The 25,767-nt window shown below is 39.9% G+C and overlaps 1 protein-coding gene across 3 annotated transcripts; it reads left to right on the top strand.

The window, feature by feature from the left end:
• The first annotated feature begins 10,616 nt into the window (after positions 1-10,616).
• On the top strand, positions 10,617-21,929 carry LOC123384210 (catenin alpha-2-like). Of its 3 annotated transcripts, none has more exons than XR_006594936.1 (4): positions 10,617-10,877; positions 15,050-15,169; positions 19,292-19,449; positions 21,689-21,929. XR_006594936.1 is itself a non-coding variant. In XM_045053331.1 (2 exons), exons 1-2 carry the CDS (start codon positions 19,213-19,215, stop codon positions 21,689-21,691), a joined length of 240 nt encoding a protein of 79 aa, XP_044909266.1. In that variant the 5' UTR covers positions 18,892-19,212; the 3' UTR covers positions 21,692-21,929. The 3 variants fall into 3 exon arrangements, 1 of the variants encoding a protein (XP_044909266.1); XR_006594934.1 differs by having other exon boundaries at positions 10,628-10,877; positions 19,184-19,449; XM_045053331.1 differs by lacking the exons at positions 10,617-10,877; positions 15,050-15,169 and having other exon boundaries at positions 18,892-19,449.
• Positions 21,930-25,767: the final 3,838 nt, after the last annotated feature.

Genomic DNA, 25,767 nt, shown 5'->3' with positions numbered 1-25,767 from the left:
GAGGCAGGGGAAAGGTCATAATGACCTCTGTATGATTCTTCCCTCCAGGTGCTCTAACAAATCTGAGCACAAACACATTCAGGAGGCTGCCTTCCCTTTGGTGGCCAGCACTAGCACTTAATCTCCACAGAGGAAACTTTATTTGGGTATCCTCAAGGCAGAGTGTCTCCTGAAGACCAGTGATAAAAGAGAAGGTACTCAGTTTATGGACAAGGAAACTGAGTCCTTTCAAACTATGGTCCCCATTTTACTGTGGCCTAGCGTGGGTGCTCATCCTAGTCCTAAGAGCTGAGAATGGTGGATGATAGGACCTCAGACTCTTCTCCAGAGACTACTATGGAGATGGCCTGTTCCCCTGCGAGACTATGGGAACTTTAAGAATCCCCTTCATGCTATGGAATTTTGTACATGTTGCCAGGAGAATAAATGTCCCTGCTCCATGTCAGATGTGTCTCCAAGTCTTTCCTCCTTTTTCCCTAACACTGACAGGATATAAGCCCTTCCTTAACCACCATTCCATTATCTCCAGCTGTGCAATCTGTTTCTGTGTATGCATGCCTGTGTGTTCAGTTTAATGTGGAGAGGAGAATGATCTAAGTTGGGAGGAGTTAGGAAGGGCTCACCGGGATCCTAAAGGCCCTCTTTCCAAAGCAAACTGGATAGACAGTGTTGAATTTTGGCCTAGAAAGCCATATTCCTCATTTTTCTTCTGGACTCTGCTCACATACTGTGCCCTAAGCCAGTCTCAGCCTATTCCTTGGCGTCAGTTTTGCAAATATACAAAGGGTTGAATGTGGACTGCATAAATGCATGTATAGGGGGATATGTTCTCAGACTCCATCAACACTAGATTGGTCTGAGTAAACTGAGCAGACACAGATGCACAGGCCTTTCTAACATGGGTAAATGACAAAGGACATACAGCAGGAGTGGAAAGGACTCATGCCTGGGACTTGTGTTTAGTTTCTATGTAAAGTAAGAATAAATTTGTGTAATGTTGAAAAATATTATTTTATGCACATTGTTACAGCAGCCAACCTTAAATGATAGAAGTCTGGGGAGAAGTTAAGATGGCAGTGAAGTAGGTGGACCCTGGGCTAGTCTCATCCCTTGAACACAGATCAACATTAAATCTATTTTGAATACCTGGGAAATTGATCTAAAGGTTAAGAGAACAATATGCATAATCTGAGGGAGAGAACATGGCAGGTACAAGGTGTGGAGTGGAGATTTGGGGGAGAGAAAAGCTTCAGTGCCACAGATGGGTGGGAGCCCTTTTCACAGGAGAAGGAAAGAGGGGGAGAGAACAGTGTATTGGGTTCACACAAGAAAAGCACCCCCACCCCCAAACCATTGATCAGGGAATTGTGAAGAACTGAATATTGCAAGTTTTTGCAAACAGTGGAGCTGAAGTTCTGAGTTTTTGGAAGTCTGCATCATTTACTAGAGTAGGCCTGGGTAGGCAGTGGTACTCTTGTGGAGAAGGAGAGGAAGCCTGAGAACTGACAGCATGGCGTGGCAATCTCCTGGGTTGCACTGGGATAGAAAGGTCCCATTCCCTCAGTGCATTTACAGGAGGGTATATTGGCTCTTCAAGGACAAAAGACATGGCCGGCACCTTTGAGAGGGTATTGAATAGCAGGGGACAGAGACACATGCAGAGGGAAAATCAAGTGGTTACAGCTTTTTGCTGTGCCTCAACATAAACTCTAGACACCTTTGCAGCCCAAGGACTGCTTTTCTTGGACAGAAAAGTGCCAGTGCAACACTGCAAAGCTCTCCTCTGGAAAGGGGGAAGCAGGTTTACACCTTGCCCAGTCCTTTCAAATTTGGAATTTTGAATCACAGCCACACACCAGAGATAAACACAGAAGAGCTATGGCACTGGCATGTCCATGGTCTGGGCACAGAAGGGTTAAGGGCAGGGATCTGAGAGAAGCCTGGGACAGAGAAGGGAAGATCGTTTATCTGTGAGGGCTACCTAAACAGTGGCAGGCACCAGGTCCCCTACCCAGGAGAAATAGAGCAGGGTAATGCCATCTTCTCCCACCCACCAGCATGGTAAGCTTTCAGTGAGTAGCACAGCACCTCCAGTTGAGGCTGGAGCTGCTTACACCAAACCCCGCCCCCTGACAGGGTCATCTTTACAAGAGCAGGTATGATCGGCAGCAGGCCTCTCCCCCAGAGGACCAACACAGCAGTACAGGCCCTTCCACGTGGATGAAATCTACTGATCATACACTGCTCCAAAGCCTTGTGGTGACTGGGTGGCTCAGTTGGTTGAGCTCAGTTGGTTCAGCTCAGGTCATGATCTCATGGCTCGTAAGTTTGAGCCCCATGTCGGGCTCTGTGCTGACAACTCAGAGCCTGGAGCCTGATTTGGATTTGGTGTCGCCCATTCTCTCTGCCCCTAACTGCTCATGCTCTATCTCCCTCACTCCCTCAAAACAAAATAAACATTAAAAAACAAACAAAAAACAAAAAATTAATGTTCCAAGGACTCAATTTCAGTGTTTTGGTTCTGGTGGAAATAGGACCAGGCATTTTTTTTTTCTTGAAAAAAAAATTGCAGTTCTTTTGTTTTCTTATTCGTTTTTTTTTTTTTTTTTAATTTCCTATATCTCATTGTTTTTGAAAAGGCTACTTTTCCTTTCTTTCTTTCTTCCTTTTTTTCCTTCTTCTCCTTTTTGGCTTTCTTTTCCTTTGGAATTAGGCTTACAGTTTTTTGTTTGTATGTTTGTTTTTCTATTTTTGTTCCTTTACGTTTTTTTTCTGTTTTTTTTTTCTTTTTGGATGAGGCTTTAATTTGTTTTTAATCGGGCTTATTATCTATTTTAAATTGGGCTTAATGTTTATTTCTGAGCGAGTGAGCGTGAGAGAGATGGGGGGAGGGGCAGAGAGAGAGAGAGAGAGAGAGAGAGATAGACAACACAGAATCCAAAAGAGTCTCCAGGCTGTGAAATATCAGCACAGGGCTAACCCAGGGCTCAAACCTAAGAACCAGGAGATCATGACCTGAGCTGAAGTTGAACACTTAACTGACTGAGCCACCAAGGAGCTCCAAATCAGGCTTATTTAAAAAGAACAAATCAAAGCACATCTAGTCAAAGTTCCAAACACTTCCCACTGCAAGCAAGGAGGAACTCTGCAGAGGACTGAGCTGGAGGAAAGAGCAGCCAAATCACAACAGCAGAGTGCACACAGCATATACCATAAACACGTCTCGAAGTGCCAGGCCCTTGACAGTGTATAATCCCTTATTAATATAGTGTTTCGCCAAGAATGAAAAACATAGCAAGCTTTCACAACACGACAAAGACTGGAACCTAGACAAAATGACAAGACAGAGGAATTCTCTCCTCAAGATCAAGAAGAAACCACACCCAGGATTTTGCTCAAAACAGATATAAGTAATATATCTGAAGAATAATTTAGAAGAGCTGACATAAGAATGCCTGCTGGACTTGAAAAAAACCATAGAAGACTTCAGAGAAACCTGTGCTGCAGAAATAAAACACCTAAAAAGTAGTCAGGCTGAAATTATACATGCCAAAACTGAGATGCAAAATTGACTCATTGTAATTACAATGAAGATGGAAGAAGCAGAGGATAAAATAGGTGGCATAGAGGATAAAATTTTGGGGGGCTCCTGGGTGGCGCAGTCGGTTAAGCGTCCGACTTCAGCCAGGTCACGATCTCGCGGTCCGTGAGTTCGAGCCCCGTGTCGGGCTCTGGGCTGATGGCTCAGAGCCTGGAGCCTGTTTCCGATTCTGTGTCTCCCTCTCTCTCTGCCCCTCCCCCATTCATGCTTTGTCTCTCTCTGTCCCAAAAATAAATAAACGTTGAAAAAAAAATTTAAAAAAAATTTTGGAAAATAATGAAGTTGAGAAGGAGAGGGAAAGAAAACCATTGGGTCACAGATATAGACTAAGAGAAATAAGCAATTCTATAAAGTGTAATAATACCTTTATCATAGGAGTGTCAGAAGAATGGGGAAAAGGGACAGCAAGTTTATTTGAGAAAATTATAGCCGAGGCCTTCCCCAATCTGGGGAAGGGAGCAGCCATTCAAGCCCAAGAGGCACAGTGAACTCCCCTCAATATCAATAAAAGAGGTCCACACAAAAATATATCATAGTGAAACTTGCAAAATACAAAGAAAAAGAGAATTCTGAAGGAAGCTAAAGAAAAAAGGTCCTTAACCTATAAAGGTAGATATATAAGGTTAACAGCAGACCTGTCTATAGAAACTTGGCAGGCCATACGGGTGCAGTATGATATATTTAATGTGCTAAACGGGGAAAATTTGCAGCCAAGAATACTTTATCAAGCAAGGCTGTCATTCAGAATAGAAGGAGAGAGAGAAAGAGTTTCCAAGACAAGTAAAAACTAAAGGAGTTATTGAGCACCAAACCAGCTCTGCAAGAATTGTTAAAGGGGACACTTTGAGTGGGAAAGAGAGGCCAAAGGCAACAAAGACTAGAAAGGAACAGAGACATTCTACAGGAACAGCAACATTACAGGTAATACAATGACACTGAATTCATATCTATCAATAATTATTTGAATGTAAATGGGCTAAATGCTCCAATCAAAAGACATAGCATATCAGAATGGATAAAAAAAATCAAGAACCATTGAAATGGTGCCTATAAAAGACTCGTTTTCGACCCAAAGACACATTGAGATAGAAGGTGAAGGGGTGGAGGGCCATCTGTCATGCTAATGGACATCAAAGGAAAGCTGGAGTAGCAATACATATATCAGACAAACTAGATTTTAAATGAAAGATTGTAATAAGTGATGAAGAAAGTCCTAATCGCTTCTCGGCCTTTTGGCTAAGATCAAGTGTAGAAAGTCTTATGTCATAATAAAGAAGTCTATCAAAGAAGAAGACCTAACAATGGTTAATATTTATGCCCCCAGCTAGGTACAGCCAATTATATAAACCAATTAATAACAAACTTAAAGAAACATTGATAATAATACAATAATAGTAAAGGACTTCAACACCCCACTTACATCAAAAGATAGATCATCTTAGCAGAAGATCAACAAAGAAACAATGGCTTTGAACGACACACTAGACCACATGGACTTAACAGATATATTCAGAGCATTTCACCCTAAAGCAGCAAAACACACACTCTTTTTGAATGCACATGGAACATTCTCCAGAGTAGATTATACTGTCACAAATCAGCCCTCTTATATTCAGACCACAGTGCTATGAAACCTGAAGTCAACCGAAGGAAAAAAAAATGGGAAAGACCACCAATACATGGAGAATAAAGAACATCTGACTAAAGAATACATTGGTCAACCAGGAAATTAACAGTAATAAATAAAAGAATCAATTTAAAAAATACATGGAAGCCAATGAAAATGAAAACATGACAGTCCAAAACCTTTACTATGTGGCCAGGCGGTAATAAGAGGGAAGTATATAACAATCCAGGCATTCCTCAAGAAAGAAGGAAAGTCTCATGTACACAACCAAATCTCACACATCAAAGAGTTGGAAAAAGAAGAGCAAATAAAGCTCAATGCCAGCAGAAGAAGGGAAATAATAAAGATTTTTAACTCTCTTGAGTTAGCTGCCTCCTGTTTGCAGGACATTGATGAGACAGGGTGACTTTAATATTACCTCTGCTTTTTGGGACATAAGCATCAAATAGTGTTGTGTGTCCTCAGTATAGATTATTTCTCAGTAGTTGGCTGTGTAGTCCTAGAGCTCTAATGTGGCTCTTGTGTTTGAAGAACAGCAGTCAATTGACATAAAATAGCCTTGTTTCTGATTATAAAGAGGGAAATTACTGCCCAGGTTCTTAGCATATCTTTTCTGTCACAGCTATTGCAGCATTAACTTCACACAGCTGGGTTGTTTGGAATTTATTTATGTATTCAGTTATCATTTCAAAAAGGACTTACTGGATGCCTAGTGTATACAAGACACTGTGCTCAGATAACTTCAAAGGTGAATAAGTCTCAGCCCCTGCCTTCAAAACTTTATAGGCTACTAGGGAAGACATTCAAAAAAAAGGCATTGCATATTAGGAAAATGTGCACATGGCTGTGATCTCACCTACAATGAAGGTATACTAATTAGGATGTTTTCCACTTTAACACAAACCGAACTCAACTTGGTATTTTATTTTATTTTTTAATTAATTAATTATTTTTTTAGTTTACATCCAAGTTAACATATAGTACAACAATGACTTCAGGAGTAGATTCCTTAAGCCCCTTACCCATTTAGCCCATTCCCCTTCCCACAACCCCTCCAACAACCCTCTGTTTGTTCTCTATATTTGAGTCTCTTATGTTTTGTCCGCTTCCCTGTTTTTATATTATTTTTGCTTCCCTTCCCTTAAGTTTATCTGTTTTGTATCTTAAATTCTTCATATGACTTCAGTCATATGAGATTTATCTTTCTCTAATTTCACTTAGCATAATATACTCTAGTTCCATCCGCATCGTTGCAAATGGCAAGATTTCATTCTTTTTTATTGGAGAGTAATACTCCATTGTATATGTATACCACCTCTTCTTTATCCATTCATCCATCAATGGACATTTGGACTTTTTCCATACTTTGTCTATTGTTGATAGTGCTGCTATAAACATGGGGGTGCATGTGCCCCTTCGAAACAGCACACCTGTATCCCTTGGATAAACACCTAATAGTGTAATTGCTGGGTCGTAGGGTAGTTCTACTTTTAATTTTTTGAGGAAACTCCATCCTGTTTTCCAGAGTGGCTGCACCAGTTTGCATTCCCACCAGCAGTGCAAAAGAGATCCTCTTTCTCCGCATCCTCGCCAACATCTGTTGTTGCCTGAGTTGTTAGTGTTAGCCATTCTACATTGACAGGTGTGAGGTGGTATCTCATTGTGGTTTTGATTTCTGTTTGCCTGATGAGTGATGATCATTTTTTCACATGTGTGCCATCTGGATATCTTCTTTAGAGAAGTGTCTGTTCATGGTTTCTTCCCATTTCTTCACTGGATTCTTGTGTGTGTGTGTGTGTGTGTGTGTGTTGAGTCTGATAAGTTCTTTATAGATTTTGGATACTAACCCTTTATCTGATATGTCATTTGCAAATATCTTCTCCCATTCCATCGGCTGCCTTTTAGTTGTGCTAATTGTTTCCTTTGCTGTGCAGAAGCTTTTTTTTTTTTGATGAGGTCCCAAAAGTTCATTTTCAACTTGGTATATTAAAAAAGGAGTATATTGGCTCACCAAAAAGTCCAGAGGTAATTAGCTTCAGGCAAGGCTTGATCAAGGCACAAAAATGTGATAAGAACCAGGCTCTTATCTCCTTTCCTTCACTAAGAGCACTCTTCTCTGTAGGCCCTTTTGTCATAGTCTCAAGATAGCTGCTAACTATTCTCAAGATTACATGCTTCTAGACTAAAGATAGCAGGAAAGAGTGAATTCTCTTCCCTTTTGTTTTTAGCACAAATAAAAGTTTCATGGTCTTGTTAATTCTATTGGCTTATGAATTAGGTGATTATCTCTAAAAATTATTTAGAGCGGGAATGGGATGTGTTGATTTTTTTAATTTGGTCAGTGCTTACTCCTTTCCCTCACCATCCCCCAAGTCACAGATGGGATCAGTTCAACCAAATTATAGTGTTGGTCATTTGAGGATAATATGAGAAAGGGTGATGTGGCTGGGAGAAGGAGGTCTCAGGATTGGGTCTTATTAAATTGAATGCGATTTGCTTTTCCTGAAACCAATTTCTTGGACCAGATTGAGTGTGTGGGAGTCAGAAGCCCAAGCTAAACTGTAGCCTAAGGGTTGAGGGTGACTGGGAAGAGGTTGGTCCCATCAGAAGAGCTTGGGGATCTATCATTCTGTTCAGTGACGAGATTAAAACTTCACAGTAAGCTCAGCAGGGGGAAGCTTAATATGAAGAACTGTTAACTCCAATAGCAGACTAGAGTTATAAGGGTTTGGGTAGCAGGAAGAGAGCTCTAAGGAACATAGGAATAGCAGATATAAGGAGCAGCTGCTACCCCAAAGACTGGGATGGAGCACTTCAGGGAGACCCTCCCAGCCACTCTGAGCCAGGGCCAAGATCCAGATATTCCTACCTCACTGGGTGACAGAGAGGTCACCGAGGTGCCACACAAGCTAATGGAACTTGCTGGAAATCTGCCCTTAGTGTGCTCATGGGGTGCTTGTGCCATAATAAAGGAGATAGATTCAGGTCAGACAACAGACTTCAGCTACAGAGAGCTTCACACACCAAGGGAAGGAACCAAGGGATGAGAGCAAGAGAAGGGACTTGGGGTGTTCTCAATAATATAATTGATTCTGTCTTGCTGGAGCATACAGGGCAAGGTGGGGAGAGGCACTAACAAAGTTGGATGGGGCAATACAAGTTGTTTAGTGCCTCAGATAGCATGATGATTCATGTGGACTCTGTGTGGATTGTGGGGAGCCACTGAGTACTTGTAAGCCTTAGAATCAGATTTGGGATTTATATCAATAGTTTTGGTAGCAATGTGGAGAAAGAATTAGAAAAGGGGTGCATCCGAGCAAGGAGACAGATGAAGAGACCATTGAAACTATCCAGGCCAGTGACTGAAAGGCAGGTGAAGGCAGTGGCAGTGCATGTTGTGAAAAGGAGGTAGGTTTTAAAGATATTAAAGAGGTGGAATGACTAGATCCTGGAGACTGATCAGATGGGGCAAGGCTCTTAATAAGTGTTCATCATCAACTGATCAGTACAACCCAAACCCAAACTCCATCAGCTTCGTAAACCTATCCTTTCTGGGAAACTGAGACAGTAGAGCTGGAGAGTTAAAAGCATGAACTCTGGAGCAGACTACCTTGGTTCAAATCCAGGCTCCCAACTCACTTGCTGTGAGACCTCACGGGAAGCTAGTGTAACCACCCTGACCTCAGTATTTCCTGCATAAAGTAAAAAATAGGAAAACTGTCAACTAAAAAGAGCTGTTTTCTGGGACGAAATTAGGTATATACAAGCCATTTAGAACCGTGTCTGGTACATCCCATAAGTACTCAGTGGCACTGGCTAGTGTCATTTTTCTTGCACCAACTGAAAATAACTTTGGGAATATAAGCTGTATTATTGTGCTTTATAAAACATGACACGTTAAGAATACATGACAATAGCATTTAAGCATTCTTGCTTTCTGATGAAATCATTTTCTTCACTTGTTAACAAGAAGACAAAATTTAATCAGGAGGAGCAGCTTATGAAGGAAAGAAAATATTTAATCAAGAAGGCCAGCTTTAGGGAGCATCTGGGTGGCTCAGTTGGTTAAGTGTCCAACTTTGGCTCAGGTCATGATCTCATGGTTCGTGGGTTCAAGCCCCGTGTAGGGCTCTGTGCAGACAGCTGGGAGCCTGGAGTCTGCTTTGAATTCTATGTCTCCCTCTCTCTCTGTCCCTCCCCTACTTGCACTCTGTTTCTGTGTCTCAAAAATAAATAAATGTTAAAAAGTTTTTTTTAAAAAAGCCAGAGTTAGGCAGAGACATAAAATATGATGGTGCTGTGGTATTGCAGTCAAACCAGAGTACATGATTAAACAAGTAAAGTAATAGAATGTGGAATCTTACATCTACTTAGCCAACTACTGGAATCTTAGCCAACTACTGTTTCCAAGATAATATATATTTTTGAATGTTTATTTATTTATTTTGAGAGAAAGAGAGAGAGAGTGAGAAAGAGGCAGAGCATTCCAAGCAGGCTCTGTGCTGTCAGTGCAGAACCTGACACAGGGCTCTATCCCATGAACAGTGAGATCATGACTTGAGCTGAAACCCAGAATCAGATGCTTAACCGACTGGGCCACCCAGGTGCCCCCAAGACAATATTTTTAATTTAGCTGTAAAACTAGATCCTAATAAGAGAATTATATAAGACTTATTAAATAGTTTAGTTCAGGTCACTTAAAATCCAATCAACCCCATATCCACAGGAGGATCCTGAAATGAGGTTAGTCTGTCCCAACAGGATTGAGGATCCTTACGCCCTGATTTGCGGCCCTGGTATGGATGGTAAATATTGATGGGAGAGCCAGGTGACACAGTCCAGGGGGGCGAAGGATCGACTCAGTTCAGTACCCCCATCCCTATATATCTACCTGACTCCTAGGAGCTGCTTAATAAGTATTGAATGACTACATGAATTCAGACTACTTTTCGTATAACGAAGTAAATACATGAAGTTCCAATCAGGAAAATGGGAGACTGATTTAAAGAGCTGGTTGCCAACAATTTGACAAAGCTGTAGTCTGTGGAAGGCAGACCTGCTTTAGGAATGGGGATAGAGGCTATTTTGAACAATCTCTGTGAAAAGACCAAGATTTTAAGAGTTTTAAGTCACAAGCTCCGAAAATAATACCTAAATCCACTAACAAGGGAGGAAATTTTAATATGTTTTCTAGATCTTTGAGTCTTTTCAGCTGTACTCTGCCCAAACTGCCAATATTAAGGACAGGTTTACCTGGTTGAGCAAAGAGTTCTCACTTTGGTGTTCACAGCCGGGCCTGCTGTGGCAGGAGAACACTTAATTGTGATATCCAGGACTCCGAGGGCCTTCTTAAGAAGGGAAGCTACAGCTGTTGCCTCTAAAGGCTTCCTTTATCAGCTCATTGGAAAAGACTTCCCAGTTCCGGACAGGTGTGTCTCTCAAGCTTCCCCCTTCTAACACCTCCCCAGGAGCTCTGCTCTGCTTAGAGTTCTCGCTGGCAGGCCTTCACTGTGAGGCTTCCACTCTCCCGAGTGCCTGGTCTGCAGATGTTCCAAGCGCCTTGCCTCTTGGAAATTATTTGGGAAAACCTCTTCATTAGATACTTTCCTTAACAGATACTCCGATACTTAGCTAGACGCTGAGTGGCAGGTCAGTGTCTCTGTTTAAGGAGCTACTTAATTCTTGCCAGTTATTCTAAGTGTTTGCTATTTTGCATTTCTTTCTTTCCTTTCCTACATATACAGAATACCTAGTTTGAGAAAAGAGTAGAGAAGAAGTCTTTGTTCCATTTCTGTCATATACTTTGATCTGTTATATATTTAGAATTTATTGCAGATACATTTAAAATTCATTAGCATGAGAGGCTTTATCTTCATCTTTTTCATCTTACTGTTTAAATTATCTCTTGTTGATAGCCTCTTGTGGGGTCTGTTTGTAAACGTTCCATCTGTTGGGGCATCTGGGTGGTTCAGTTGGTTAAACATCTAACTATTGATTTCGGCTCAGGGCATGATCTCAAGATTTGTGAGTTCAAACTCTACATTGGGTTCTGCGGTAACAGTGTGGAGCCTGCTTGGGATTCTTTGTCAGTCTCTCAAAGGTTCCATCTGAGAGTTTTTATCATAATTACAGTATTTAGCCCACTTATATTTATTTTCTAATTGAGTTTAGTTAGCCATCTTCATTTTTTCCATTTACAAACCTTCTTCATTTCTTCCCTAATTCTCACAATAACTTTGTGTAATATGTAAACATTATTACCTTCATTTTATTAAATGACACTGAGGGTCTGAAAGGTTAAGTGGTTTGTCTGGATCATAATGCAAACAAGTGACAGAGCTGGGGTTCAAACACAACGGTCTGACCTCACACCAAGCCTTCCTCACACATATTGACTCATATCTTCTAACAATGTGGGGCCTAGGGAGGTTTTCCTTTTTTTTTTTTAAGTTCTTTGTTTATTTTATTTTTTTTTTTTGAGAGAGAGCATTGGGTAGGAGCAGAGAGCCAGAATCCCAATCAGGTTCAATGCTGTCAGCGTAGAGCCCGATGCAGGGCTTGAACTCATGAACGGTGAGATCATGACCTGAGCTGACATCAAGAGTTGGATGCTTAACCAATTGTGCCATCTAAGTGCTCTGAAAAAGTTTTTGGAAAAAGTGTCCTGAGTATTCTGTATAAGAACTGCCTTTTAAAGTGTTTGTTTGGCTTATATCCCTGTAATGTCCTTTAATCCAGACACCCAGAAAGAAAATATCATTGGCTCTGTTTAAAAAGAACAAAAACAAAAAAATGACCAACTTGGTTATTAATTTTGACTTCTCAGAAGAAGTGTCTGGTCACTGCCCCTTTTTTGTCCCTCCTTTTCCTTCTTGTCCCTTCAGCATCACCTCCCCCCCCCCCCCAATTTGTCTGCTCCCACCACTCTCTACTATGGTCCCATTCCTTCCAGACCTCGGACTGATTCTGAACCCATGTTTCTACATGAGAACTTTGCATTACTTGACCTTTGGAGATCCTTGTAGATTAAAACTCTAAGTATGGCTAAGTCTACCTTTACACAGAGACCCCATCATTGGTGTTTCTTTTTAAAAGAACTTCACTGAATTAGAAACATAAATGCAAACCAGCATCTGGATTCTTCAGATACAGCCAATAAGAAAATGTAAGGTATAAAGCAACAAATAGATACTCCCAATTGGTCTGATTAATATTCAGTAAGAAGCCTGTTTTATATATGTATTAGAAAACAAATCCAAGATTTAGCTCCTTCTGAGATAATTATTTTGCTCTTCGCTGGAACCAGTTTTTATGTCCTCTGGAAAGATTTACAGCTCAAATAAGCAGCAGGAACAAATTAACTGTCAAGAGCTGTCTTCTCCATGATGCTGTTGATAGCCGTGTTAAGATAATTACAAATCTATTAGAAAGTGAGACATCACTGATTTGTTGTTTTAAAGGTTTGAGGTATAAGATTCTAATTAAACTATGAAAATGCTTTATCTGGCCTATTCCATACCATAAAATGGTATGGAACTTGATTTGAGTCCCTAAAGAAAGTATCTTTACACACAACAGTCCTTTTTTTCAATGATTGTTACCGTTTTTCCTTGAGTATTATTGGAGCCTGGATACGAATTGAACAAGACTAACATTGAGAAGTGAAAGTATTTTATATTTTTTACAGTCAAGAAAAGATTCAGAATTTCCATAGGAGATGTGAATGGAAACTTAATTTTATGTGGAGTCTAGATTACCAGCGTTCTAAATAACTTCCCTGGCTTGCTACAACTCTTAATAAAAATGGGTTAGCCTATTTAGTAAATTGAATGGCATGTCTACAGAGAAAAAGGTTGATCTCCATTATCACTGGTTTATATACACGATTCTCTTCCTCCACTCAGTGAAACTTGATAAGGATGTTGAATTAGGTATCTTTGTGATTGTGTCAGGCTTAAACAAAGGTAGATCTCTGTAGCTCAGAACTGTGTTAATCTCTGGCTTTTTCTAGCTGTTTTAGTGGTCCTTTGTATTTCCGCATTGTCAAACGATGAACTCCCTGTATGTTCCCTTTGGCTTGCTTCAAATACAAAGAGCTAATCAGAATTCTTCAGTAGGCCCTGCATTTTCTTCACTTCACATGACTGAGCTGCCTGTTCTTTTTCTGTTGCTTCTATTAGAAGACAGCATTAGCAGAGGTCTGTCTACTAGGGTCCCTTTTTGTATAGAAGAACTTTTGATTTAGCAAACACATACCTGTCTTGTGCCTTACTCAGAATTTTGTTCTTGGTTATTTCCACTGACAAAATAGCAAGTTGACTGATGATGATGTCATGGGTTACTTCATATCTCAATTTTACTTTTAATTTAAATTGAGACCCCAGGTGTTTAATGTTACCAATTGTGGAAATCTTCACACGGTAGTAAAGTCACTCTGGAGGGGGGCACCTGGGTGGCTCAGTTGGTGAAGCGCCAGCTTCTGCTGGGTCATGATCTCCTGGTTCATGAGTTCGAGACTCACATCAGGCTCTCTTGTCAGCGCAGAGCCTGCTTCAGATCCTCTGTCTCCCTCTCTCCACTCTCTCACATGCGTGTGCTCTTTCAAAAATAAATAAAAACATTAAAGTCATTCTGGAGAAGAGACTTTAGTACCACCCAAATCCTCAAGTCATTTATTTTATTTTTTTTAATGTTTTTTTATTTTATTTTTGAGAGAGACCTAATGTGACTGGGGGAGGGGCAGAGCGGGAGACACAGAATCTGAAGCAGGCTCCAGACTCTGAGCTCTCAGCATAGAGCCGACACAGGGCTTGAACCCACTAACAGTGAGATCATGACCTGAGCCGAAGTCAGGGCCACCCAGGCACCCACCAAATCCTCAAATCATCTGTAAAGGAGTTCTTAGTGAAATCCCTAATTCAAGTCTAAGACCTGTCTGCAGGGGCGCCTGGGTGGCGCAGTTGGTTAAGCGTCCGACTTCAGCCAGGTCACGATCTCGCGGTCGGGAGTTCAAGCCCCGCGTCAGGCTCTGGGCTGATGGCTCAGAGTCTGGAGCCTGTTTCCGATTCTGTGTCTCCCTCTTCCTCTGCCTCTCTTCATGCTCTGTCTCTCTCTGTCCCAAAAATAAATAAACGTTGAAAAAAAAATTTTTTAAAGATCTCTCTGCAAAAGTTGCATGATCCAGTTGGCAAGAATTGGAAGCAGGGCACATCATTAGGGAGGCATGCCTGCTCTCATTCTGCTCACCTGCATTCTACCCCAGCTGACACCACCTTCAGTGACAACGAAGCTTCAGATTCACTGGATTCTCCACAGGGAACAGCTCCTCTTTCCAGTGGACGGCAGGTTGTGAACTCAGTTCACAGTTACAGGCCATTCAGCTCTGGCTGCACAGGTGTTGCCAAGAACTGTGGTTGCAGATTCAAGCGCACTCACGCTTCAGGGAATTCCTTCAGTTTTCGTTGGTGAAGCACTCCCTCCTAAAGATTTCTAGAATTGGTTTTCAGATTCCATGTTTTTTTCTTCCATCGATTTTCTTGTATGTGTCTATGTGAAATTATTAGTCTGTATTCCTCATCAGAATCCTAACCCAATAAACGACAATTGATACAGTTCTAATGCTTCAAGAGTTCAGGCATTATCTTTTTAGGTACAAAATCTCCTTGTGTTGTGAAGAAATATTCTGATTATAAGTACTTATTAGCGGTATTCTATTTGATTTAAATGTGAATCCCTAGGCATAATTTTTTTTACAAATGACCATTTCTAACATGTTTAATATTTAAATTCTATCCATTGATAAATGTTCCTTATTACCTCAGGTGGAAGAGGCCTTGGAAGCTGTCAAAAATGCTACAAATGAACAAGACCTTGCACATCGCTTTAAAGAATTTGTCAAAGAAATGGTGAAACTCAACTATGGAGCAGCAAGAAGACAACAGGTGGGGACAATTCAGGAAATGCTGGGGGAGAAAATGTGTGTTTCAGTAACCTCCTAGCTTGGTAGGCTTAAACAAATCAGCCTTATCTGCGGGTTATCAAATTAGCAAATGTCCTCAGAACCTGTGATCAACAAAGTTTGCTTATTACATGAGCCAGTTTTCATAGCATTGTGGGCTCTGGGGTACTCTCTGCCCCCTGCCTACCTAGGGTAGGTCACAGGCCTCCTGTGTGACTGGTGGGAACCACTGTAACCTTTTTTCCACTGCAAGAAAACCTCCACAATCAAAAAAAAAAAAGAAAAGAAAAAAAAGAAAGGAGGGGAGAGTGGTTTCATGTAGTGCAGTAGATGCTTTCTGAGCACCACCCTTTGCCCTCATTTTTTGTTTCCTAGCCCTATAGACCCCATCATGCATATGCATAGCCCAAATGTGCAGCATGTTGAGTGACCCCTTTATGAAAGGCAAGAGGACTATGCAAAGAAAATCAGGGAAAGGCAGAGAAGAAAATAAATGTGTGGGTGTGTGGGATAACACAGGTTAAGTGTGAGTTACTCTGATGAAGGTGACTGACATAGTGTCTTCTGTCTTCCTTTTGTCTAGAGCTAGCACTCTCAATTTAGTCTATTCTAGTTGTTTGTCAAGTACCATTAGGACTTTATCCTCAAGGAATTTGGTTTTTTTTTCCCCTAGGAAAAACATCTCCAAATGTGAAAGGGTCAGTTAAAAATCCTTTACCCATCCTCTTGACTGTTCCTAGAATTCTTCAACACATAGGGCAATTCCTAGTGATTTAAGATGGTCTGTGACCAACAAGAAAGTTTTATTCAACAAACATTTGTCGAGTGTTCTTCTGTGCCAGGTTGAAGGAACGTTGGTATTACAAACTGGACCAAGATTTAGTTTCTGCCCCTAACATGCTTACAGTATTTGTGTGAGAGAAGCATGCATGTGATTTGAGATTACTTGATGATTTAAGTGTTTTGTAATCAGCAAAACTCAAATGAGCTCTTGTGTGATAGTCCAAAATGTAAGATGTGTAGGAGTGAAGTTACTCTGAAACACAAATGTGAGACCAAGAAAGCTACTTAGCTAATTTAAACAACTGAGAAAAAAGCCATTGAATCTTGATCTTAGTGAACCACTCGGGCAGTTGGGAAGAAAGGTAGGGGCCAGGACATTGGGAGTCTTGCAGAAGTTTTGGATTTTATTGTAAGTGGATGGGTAGTATTTGAATAGTTCAAAGTTTGATATCCGTGTCTCAAATAAGTATTTTAGGATTCTAGATATGTTGTGCAGAAGAGAATGGAAGAGGAGAGACCAGCTATAGTTGGGGGGGGGGGGGGCTGAAGTAGACTAGGTGAGAGATGGTGGTCTTGATTGGTTCGTAGTGGTGGAAATGGAGGAAACTGCAAAGAATCCAAGTTTAATTTGAAAATAGAACTCTGAGGACCTGATGTTAAATTGGACATGTTAGGAAGTGACAGCAACCAGTTCAGTTCTAAGGTTCTGGTTTCAGCACATGAGTAAATGTTGGTAAATTTACAGAGATGGGAAAGACTGGGTCAGTTGGGTACAGAAATTAATATTTCATATTTAGATACATGGCTTGTGAGATGCCTGTGAACACTCCATGTAAAAATGTCAAATAGAAGAGAGTTGTGGGTTGGAGATGGACACATCAGGTACTGGTGTGTATATAGATGTGTATTAAAATTCATGGACATGTATGAGATTTATGAGAATACCCATAAGTATCATTTATTTCATTAATACCTTATTTTTAATTAACTGCTAGTTCAGTCTCTTTCAAGAAAATTTAGAAAACAGGTAGAATTGGAAGAAGGAAAAAACCATAGAACACCCTACCACCCAAGAAAAAAGTGGTACAATTTTGGTATATTGCATTTTAGTTATTTATCTTCATATTTTAACATATTTATAATCATACTTTGCATACAAGTATGCATATTATGTTCTGCCTTTTCACTTATCTTGTAAATATTATTCATGTCATTTATTGAAAACTATAGTATCCAGAGTCTATCAAATAAATAAATGCTTCAGTCATTTACTTAGCCAATTCTTCATAATTAAAAAAAATTTTTTTAACGCTTATTTATTTTTGAGACAGTGAGAGACAGAGCATGAACGGGGGAGGATCAGAGAGAGGGAGACAGAGAATTCGAAACAGCCTCCAGGCTCTGAGCTGTCAGCACAGAGCCCGAACTCGCGGGGCCCGAACTCGCGGGGCGTGAGATCATGACCTGAGCCGAAGTCGGCCGCTCAACCGACTGAGCCACCCAGGTGCCCCTAATTCTTCATAATTTAACATTTAGATTGTTTGCAGGGTTTTTTCATGTAATTAAGGAATGTTTCCTTAAATGTTTTTATAGAGAGAATCCCCCTTCCATCTCTTCCTTTTTTAAGTGTAGGTACCCAGTAATATAACATGCAATTTCTGGACCAGAGTTCGGGAGGTTAAAAGGCTCTTCATGACTAGTCGGGAGAAACCTTTTACTTTGAATGCCTAGATAATTATCTGGCACAGAAAGTACACACACGTGTTGGTTACCTATTGGTGTTCATGTTTAGGATCAAAAAGAAATGCCCTCAAACTAGAAATCATGTTGGCGGGCTAAATTCATTAGTGCATAAGCAAAAGAGGATAGATGGTTCAGTTAATTATTACTTGTCAATCTGCCTTGACAATCCTAGGTAACCAATACATTGTGCTTGTCTCAGAGTTGTTTTGACACACAAAAGAAAAGATACAATTGTTGCCAGGTCATTCATATAACACATACTGAATAAACAAATAAAAACTGAACCCCAGTGATTCAAGTAACCTTCAATGATGTTTTGAAACTGGAAAAATTTCTCTGAGATCCTCAGCTGGCAATCCTACATGGCCTCAGAGAGCAGCGCTGCCTTTAACATTTCCGTAAATGATGTGAACATTTTCTTTTTTTTTTTTTTAATTTTTTTTTCAACGTTTATTTATTTTGGGGACAGAGAGAGACAGAGCATGAACGGGGGAGGGGCAGAGAGAGGGAGACACAGAATCGGAAGCAGGCTCCAGGCTCTGAGCCGTCAGCCCAGAGCCTGACGCGGGGCTCGAACTCCCGACCGCGAGATCGTGACCTGGCTGAAGTCGGACGCTTAACCGACTACGCCACCCAGGCGCACCGGATGTGAACATTTTCTTAACAATGCTCTTTAAAGCTGAAGATCAAGAGATTCCCCAGTAGTATTATTTTGACAGCCAAAACTAGGAAGACACATCCCCTTTGATCTATTTTTATTCCCTGAACTCAGTGATTGAGCTGCCATCAAAGATAGCTTTAAAAAAATAAAATGAAATGAACCCTAGTCTGAACCTGATAACGAAGTGGCAGATATGCACTAAGCAAAAATCAGAAGAGTTGATTTCCCATGTTTGTAATTGTCACTGACTATAGGGGCAAGCAACATCATAAGACTGAAGCCTGGGTTTTCTTCTGCTGCTTAACTGACTCCTATCCATGCAGGCTACTTGTCTGTATCTTGGTTTTTACATTTTCCCCAGCAATATTTGAGTGCCTTTTATAGGCCAAACATTTGCTAATAAGTAAAGGGCCACTAAACAAGATCGGGTTTCCTGCTCTCAATAGATACAACACAGGAGGGACACATGCTTAAATATGTAACTCCAGTACAGTATAAGTATTGATGATAGGAGGGGATAGGGGCTTGTGGGAGCAGATAGAAGGAGACAGCGCCTAGAGAGCTGGATGGAATAGGTTCCAGGAAGATGGGCCATGTTGAGTGAAAGGGTAGGGTAGAAGAGGGGTACTCCAGTATTTCATACAGAAAGAACACCATACACAAAGTCCTGGCAGCTAGAGAGAGGACAAGGGACGGTAGGTGGTTTACAAACTTCAGTGGAGTTCTGTGAGTCTGACTCAGAGTTCAATAACAAAGGTTTCCATGGCAAACTTCATGGATGTGACAGGTTTCATGTTTTGCACACACAAGAGCTGAAGGACCCTCACTGTCGGAATGAGATGGCAGCCGCCCGAGGGGCTCTAAAGAAGAATGCCACAATGCTGTACACAGCCTCCCAAGCGTTTCTCTGCCACCCAGATGTTGCTGCCACCAGAGCCAACCGAGATTATGTGTTTAAACAAGTCCAGGAAGCCATTGCTGGCATCTCCAATGCTGCTCAAGCTACCTCGCCCACCGATGAAGCCAAAGGCCACACAGGCATCGGTGAGCTGGCTGCAGTTCTGAATGAGTTTGATGTAAGTGTCCCAGTGGTGCACACAGAGGGGTATACACTTGCATTGAAAAAAATGATTTGGGGATGAAGGGCCACAGTAGCATACATGAATTTACCCCTCGTGGAAGCTTAGGATAAAAGGTAAATTATATCCTATTTCTGTTGATGGGAATCCAACATAGTGGCAGAGCCTAGTTTTCTTGTATTCAAAGGATCTAACAACAATGTTGAAGAGGACCTGATGTTAGGCAAGCAGAAGCCCTGTAAATCATTAACTTTTTTTTATCCCACTGGTTCTTTAGGGACCATTCATCACTTGGATGATGATCTTTATTTTTAAGGGGACAAATGTCATAAGCGGTGTAGGTATAGATTGCCTCTATGTTGTGCCTGGGTGAAGAGCTACCCTCAGTGTCTTCGTTTTAAATCATTGACAAACGTTGTTGCCCACTGATCCCACATGGGATCGCCATCTTCCTTGAATAGACCCCTCTGGGTAATGCCTCTGCAGGACCCATGAATGACCCACATTCTGCACCTGCTGTTTCTGGGGGTGTGTCCCAATGAGCGAAGCAGTAGGAAGATGGCATCAAAGTGAATGGGAGGCATTCATGTAATCAGTACCCCAGGATGAGAGCCCTCACTTCTCCTGGATCAGGATATGGACCCACCTATGGGATGCTGGAATTCATCTGAGCTCATTCTGTGTTCAGTGTGAGAGTCTAAGTGTGTTGTGAGAACTACCAAGATTTAAAATAATTGGTATCTGCTTTCAAGGATTCTATTTCCCTGTAAGGAGATGGGAGAAGTAGAATGTATTAAATACCTTTCAAGTGATAAAACACAGTATTAAAGAAATTCATAAGAGAAAAATAGGTTACTTAACAGCTGTGGAGAAAGATGAGGAGCTTGCTTTTGGATCTGTTGACATGAATTTTTGGCAGGAGATGACTGGCTAGAGAAGAGAATCGGGAACAAAGCAGTGATTGCTAGAGACCTAAAGCTGGAAGATCTAATGAGGAATAATTTATGATACTTGACCTAGCTGTTTTCACAGGGGTGTCTCCTCTTTTAGTTTTTTCAGTCAGTCAAAATATAATAGAGATAGCTTAGACCATATACTGTTTCCTATGTTTTTTTCTTTTCTTTTCTTTTCTTTTTTTTTTGGTCAAGATGAAATATAATAAATTTAAAGTACCACAGGATCACCTGGGTGGCTCAGTTGGTTAAGTGTTGGGAGAGAAAGTTAATAACTCACATATCACATTCAACTGATTTCATGCAAGTGACAGATTATATTTATTTAAAGATATTTGGAAATTTAGGGGCAAGTGGGTGGCTCAGTTGGTTAAGTGTCCGGCTTCGGCTCAGGTCATGATCTCATGGTTTCTGGGTTTGGGCCTGGCTTTGGGCTCTGTGCTGACAGCTTGGAGCCTGGTGACTGCTTCAGATTCTGTGTCTCCCTTTCTCTGCCCCTCCCCACTCGTGCTCACGCTCGCTCTCTCTTTCAAAAACAAATAAACATTAAAAAAATATTATTTAAGTATTTACCACAGGGATTGGGGGTTAATATGCAATTCACAAAGTTTGAGGAGACAACTGAAAATCCATTAGAGCTAATAGAGTTCAGTAAGGTTATCAGTTTTAAAACATATGTCCACAGATTTGCAAAGTGCAAAAACAGAGTAATGGAAAAACAGATCCTATTTTCAAAAAAATGATCCTGTTGATAGAAATGAAAAATAGTGTGTTGGCTTTATTTTATTCCTTATTTCCTTATGAATGTTGGAAATCATCCTGATACAGATGTGGAGGACTAGAAACAAAACAAGAAAACTGAGTGGCAAGTTCTACTTTTGGGTATGGTATCACAGTGATATCACAAGCCTGGGTAGGAAAACTATTGATTCTTAATTTTTACAATGTTCAGACAATCCCAATAAAAATTCTAAGAGTTCTTTTGCAACTTGACAGAGTAATGATGAAGTTTTTTTTCTGGACTAAGAATGAATAAGCCCATATTTTAAGGAGATGAAAATGAGCGGGTGATGTACTCGATATTAAAACATTCTAATGCTACATTAATTTTAAAAGTGTGCATTAGACCAAAAAATGCCTAGTCAAGTTAAACCGAAGAGAAAATTGCAAAGAATCTCCAATACAAAATTATCTTATGAAATGATAGTTTTTAAAATTAGTAGGTGGATTAGTCAGATTTTGACAAAACTATATTTTTATAATCCTATGTTAACTTCAAAAAGTAAGCAGTAAACCCTGCCAGGACCTAGTAATAGGAGTAGAAGCACTGAATGCGGAGAACTCCCTGGAAGGACAGTCAGACCCTTCAGCTGCTGCCACCTTCTGCCCAAGCGTGAGGACTCCACCATCCCATTTTCTTTGTATCCAGAACCTTCTCACTGAAAGGAGCTTTTACTAAAAATGAAGTTCACAATACAAAAGGCTTTGGACTCCTAAAATAAAACTTAAGCCTGTGTGGGGAAAATCTATTAGCAAAGTATGTTGGAAATATTTAAACATTTGAAATGTTGGTTTGTGTGTGTGTGTGTGTGTGTGTGTTTTATTTTATTTTATTTTTTAATGTTTATTTATTTTTAAATATGAAATTTATTGTCAAATTGGTTTCCATACAGCACCCAGTGCTCATCCCAACAGATGCCCTCCTCAATACCCATCACCCACCCTCTCCTCCCTCCCACCCCCCATTAACCCTCAGTTTGTTCTCAATTTTTAAGAGTCTCTTATGTTTTGGCTTCCTCCCTCTCTAACCTCTCTTTTGTTTTTCTTTTTTCTTTTTTTCTTCCCCTCCCCCATGGTCTTCTGTTAAGTTTCTCAGGATCCACATAAGAGTGAAAACATACGGTATCTGTCTTTCTCTGTATGACTTATTTCACTTAGCATCACACTCTCCAGTTGCATCCACATTGCTACAAAAGGCCATATTTCATTCTTTCTCATTGCCATGTAGTATTTCGTTAACTGTAGTGATACGCTGTGCAAATATGGCTTTGGGAGGTTGATACAGAAATGTAAGTTTCTTACAGAACATGACATATTAACTAATTCACTGTATTTTAACTATTATACTCAGTAATTTTTATTAGTTAAAATAAGTGTATTATGTCAATTCTATGCTCATATATTACCAGACTACTCAATTATATATTGGCTAAGTATATTAATCAAGTAATATTTTATTAAGAATGTATACTGGTTCACAAGCTATATAAATAACAAAGCATTATCTAATGTTTAAAACTTTATTTCTCAGAGATTGACAAATGTTTAAAACTTCATTTCTCAGAGATTGACAAAAATCATCAGGGAGAAACATCTACATTGGTGATTTATAGACAGTAATTCAATTGGGTATGGTTCCCTAAAAATTTAGTAAGTGCAGTTTCAGTACTTTCTGAAACATAGTAATGCTAATAAAGTACTACAGAATATGACCAGATATAAGGTAATTAGCCATTTGTAGATGTGTTGATTTTTCCACCATTTGACACCAGCAAATCTAGACAGTCCTTAAGGATATTTGAAATTATCACTAAAAATTAATGTTCTCCTTCTCTTGGTAACAGAATTCTCCATTTCTGTTCTTTAGTTGCATAATGAATACTTGTTTTTTTTTTTTTTTTTATTCTGCGGACATAGTGACTTGAAATTGATTTTTGAAATCAGACATCTGTCTTATATCCTAAAAACTATTCTCAGATATTAAACAAATTGATACCACATTGGGAGGGAAACTCACTCAAACTTCCTGTGAATTAGTTTTCTGGCAATATCCCTTCCTGATGCTAGGTTTACTGACTTGCCAACGTGAAGGAGATTTTCAAAAGTACAGTATGTTTGAGATCCTGAAGTGAAAGAAACTATAGAAATACACAAGTCTATTGTGAGCATGACTAGCATGCCTTAATGTTCAATTTCAAGCATGATTTGTATTAGTCATCAGTATGCAAAACTCAGTTTTAGGGGCGGTAGGATGCAGAAGTGACATGAAGTTTGATAGCTGACTAAAAACAAGGTAGAAATTAGTATTTTTATGTTAATTTGTTAAGTTGTAGGATTGATTTTTTTTTTTTTAATCTAGGTAGTTAAAATTGTGGCTCAATGCATGGTGACTTATTTTCTGGCACTATTTTTCTGCCTACATGAATAGTTGATGTAGTGATTTATGAAGCAAAGGAATGAAGAAAAAACCCCAGGATTTTAACTACTGAAACTGTCAAGGGAGTTTCTAATGATAAAATAGCAAAGAGAAAATGATTGCTAATCAATGGAAAAATCAGCCTCTGTTTAAAATGTGGCAGCTTGAGGTAGTTAATTTTATTGGGTGAAACTACTAAGGAATACTAAAAAGAATTTGAAAAATATAGTGACTACTCAGAAATAAATCCTATTAAAATGTCCATTTTACTGCCAGAAACTTGAAAGAGTGAGAGAGAGGAAAATTAAAAGTTATTCCACAGAATTTCTATTTTAAAGAGAAGAGAGTATATCTTGTTTTTTGAAGCTTCTTTTGTAGATGAAGGCACTTGAGAAAAATGGAAATTAACACCATTCATGGACCAGTCTTTATAATTGGTAGCTGTTTGCATTTTAAACGTTTGTTTTAAATCAGATAGTAAGTAAACACAATCTCAAATTCCTCTAACTTTATTACCTTCTTACTTGTGAATTTTCTTACTTTTCCCCACCTGCCCTGGGTATTTGCTTGATTAGTAATTATTTTCTTGGACATTTAGTTTCTCTTTCTCCACTAGGAGAAATTCCCTCAGCCTATAGAAAAATATATTTCTCTTCTACAGTCTAAGAAGAAAATAAAGCATTAGTCTACTATATTTACCATTTTTCTCATACTTCACTCTTCTCCTTACACAGTTCTTTAAGAACAGTTCTTAAATAAGTCAATTCCAGTCCTTGTTTCCGTGTCTTGGCTACCACTAGCTCTTACCTTTTTGAGCCTTGTCATCCAACTTTTACTGCCCCTCCTCTGTAACTCTTTCAATCTTTAAGGACCCCCAAGTCTATGTGATTTTACTTGTTAGTTCTCAACTACTTTAAATTTGGAATGGGGGGGGTGGATTTTAATAGCATTAACCATATTCTTTTTCTTTTCTTCGTATTATTTCTGATTTGCAAGATTTATTTTTACTTGAAGAGTAGGGCAATCTGACCTCAACTACATTGAGTGAAATGTCACCATGACATACCAACTCTACATACATTGTCCTTGCTATTTCTACCTGATTTTTTCATACCCTCTTCCCTCTGGTATTTCTTCCATTTTCTCCCTCTTCTTTCTTTTTAAGTATAATTGTGTGGATCTAATTGTAATTCTCTTACTGCTGGTATTCAGTGGATAGAAGTGTTGGAATGTGAGCATAAGACATCATGGAGCATCTACATCACAGGCCAATGAGGATAGCAAAACTCTTTATCTGACAAGGGTAGGGCACATAGACCAACTGCACTGATGGGAGAATTGTCTTCTGGGGAGCATCTCCATGTTATGGTGGTCACTGCCCTAAGGTGATTCCAACTATGTGCACTTTTCAGGTATATATGGACAATCTAGGAGCTCTAGTTGGAAAAAACGTGGTTAAGAAACAGGAGTTAGATGGTAACTCATTTCATAGCAAGACCCCAGCCCATTTTTGGGACATGGAGGTTTCTGGACACCCAAGCATAATAACCCTAGCCCAGGGTTTAGAACCCAGGGTTGGAATACAGGCCCAGTGGAGAGCCGGAGTGCTAATACAGGTATCTTAGGTAAGAGACCCAAATGCATGACCTCATGCAGACCTATGCTTCAGGAGACTAAAGAAGTAGAGTTTTTCAGTTGGCACCCTACTCTAAACATCTCTCTTAATACCTTTTGAATAGTGAGATTAATTCTTAGATGTTCCTGTTGAAAGCCTGATCCCTTAAGGAGCCGTGAACCAGAATTCTGGCTGGCTCAATGATCCTTAAAGGGTTTTATTGACTCATGGTCTCTCCAAGGAGGCAAGAAGGAATGCCTCCTTTAAGTAGTACATTTTCACAGAGCATCTTGTTGAGCTCCTTCCCAGTTCTAACCCTCCCTTTTGCTCTGGAAATCAACATAGTTCTTTCTCAGAGAGGCTTACCCTAGGTCTCCTCTTCTCCTGTGATACTCTGGAAAGCCATTCTGACTGCAGACATGTGGGAACACTCACATTAGGTTATGGAAAAGGTAAGCTTCCTATGTATTACATTAGCATGAGGACAGAAAAAAGAGGAGAAATCCCTGACAAAATACTGTAAACATACTGATGAAGAAAATTCAAGATAC

Source organism: Felis catus, chromosome A3 (assembly GCF_018350175.1).
Source record: "Felis catus isolate Fca126 chromosome A3, F.catus_Fca126_mat1.0, whole genome shotgun sequence".
NCBI lineage: Eukaryota > Metazoa > Chordata > Mammalia > Carnivora > Felidae > Felis > Felis catus.
This window is presented reverse-complemented; position numbering and strand designations above follow the sequence as displayed.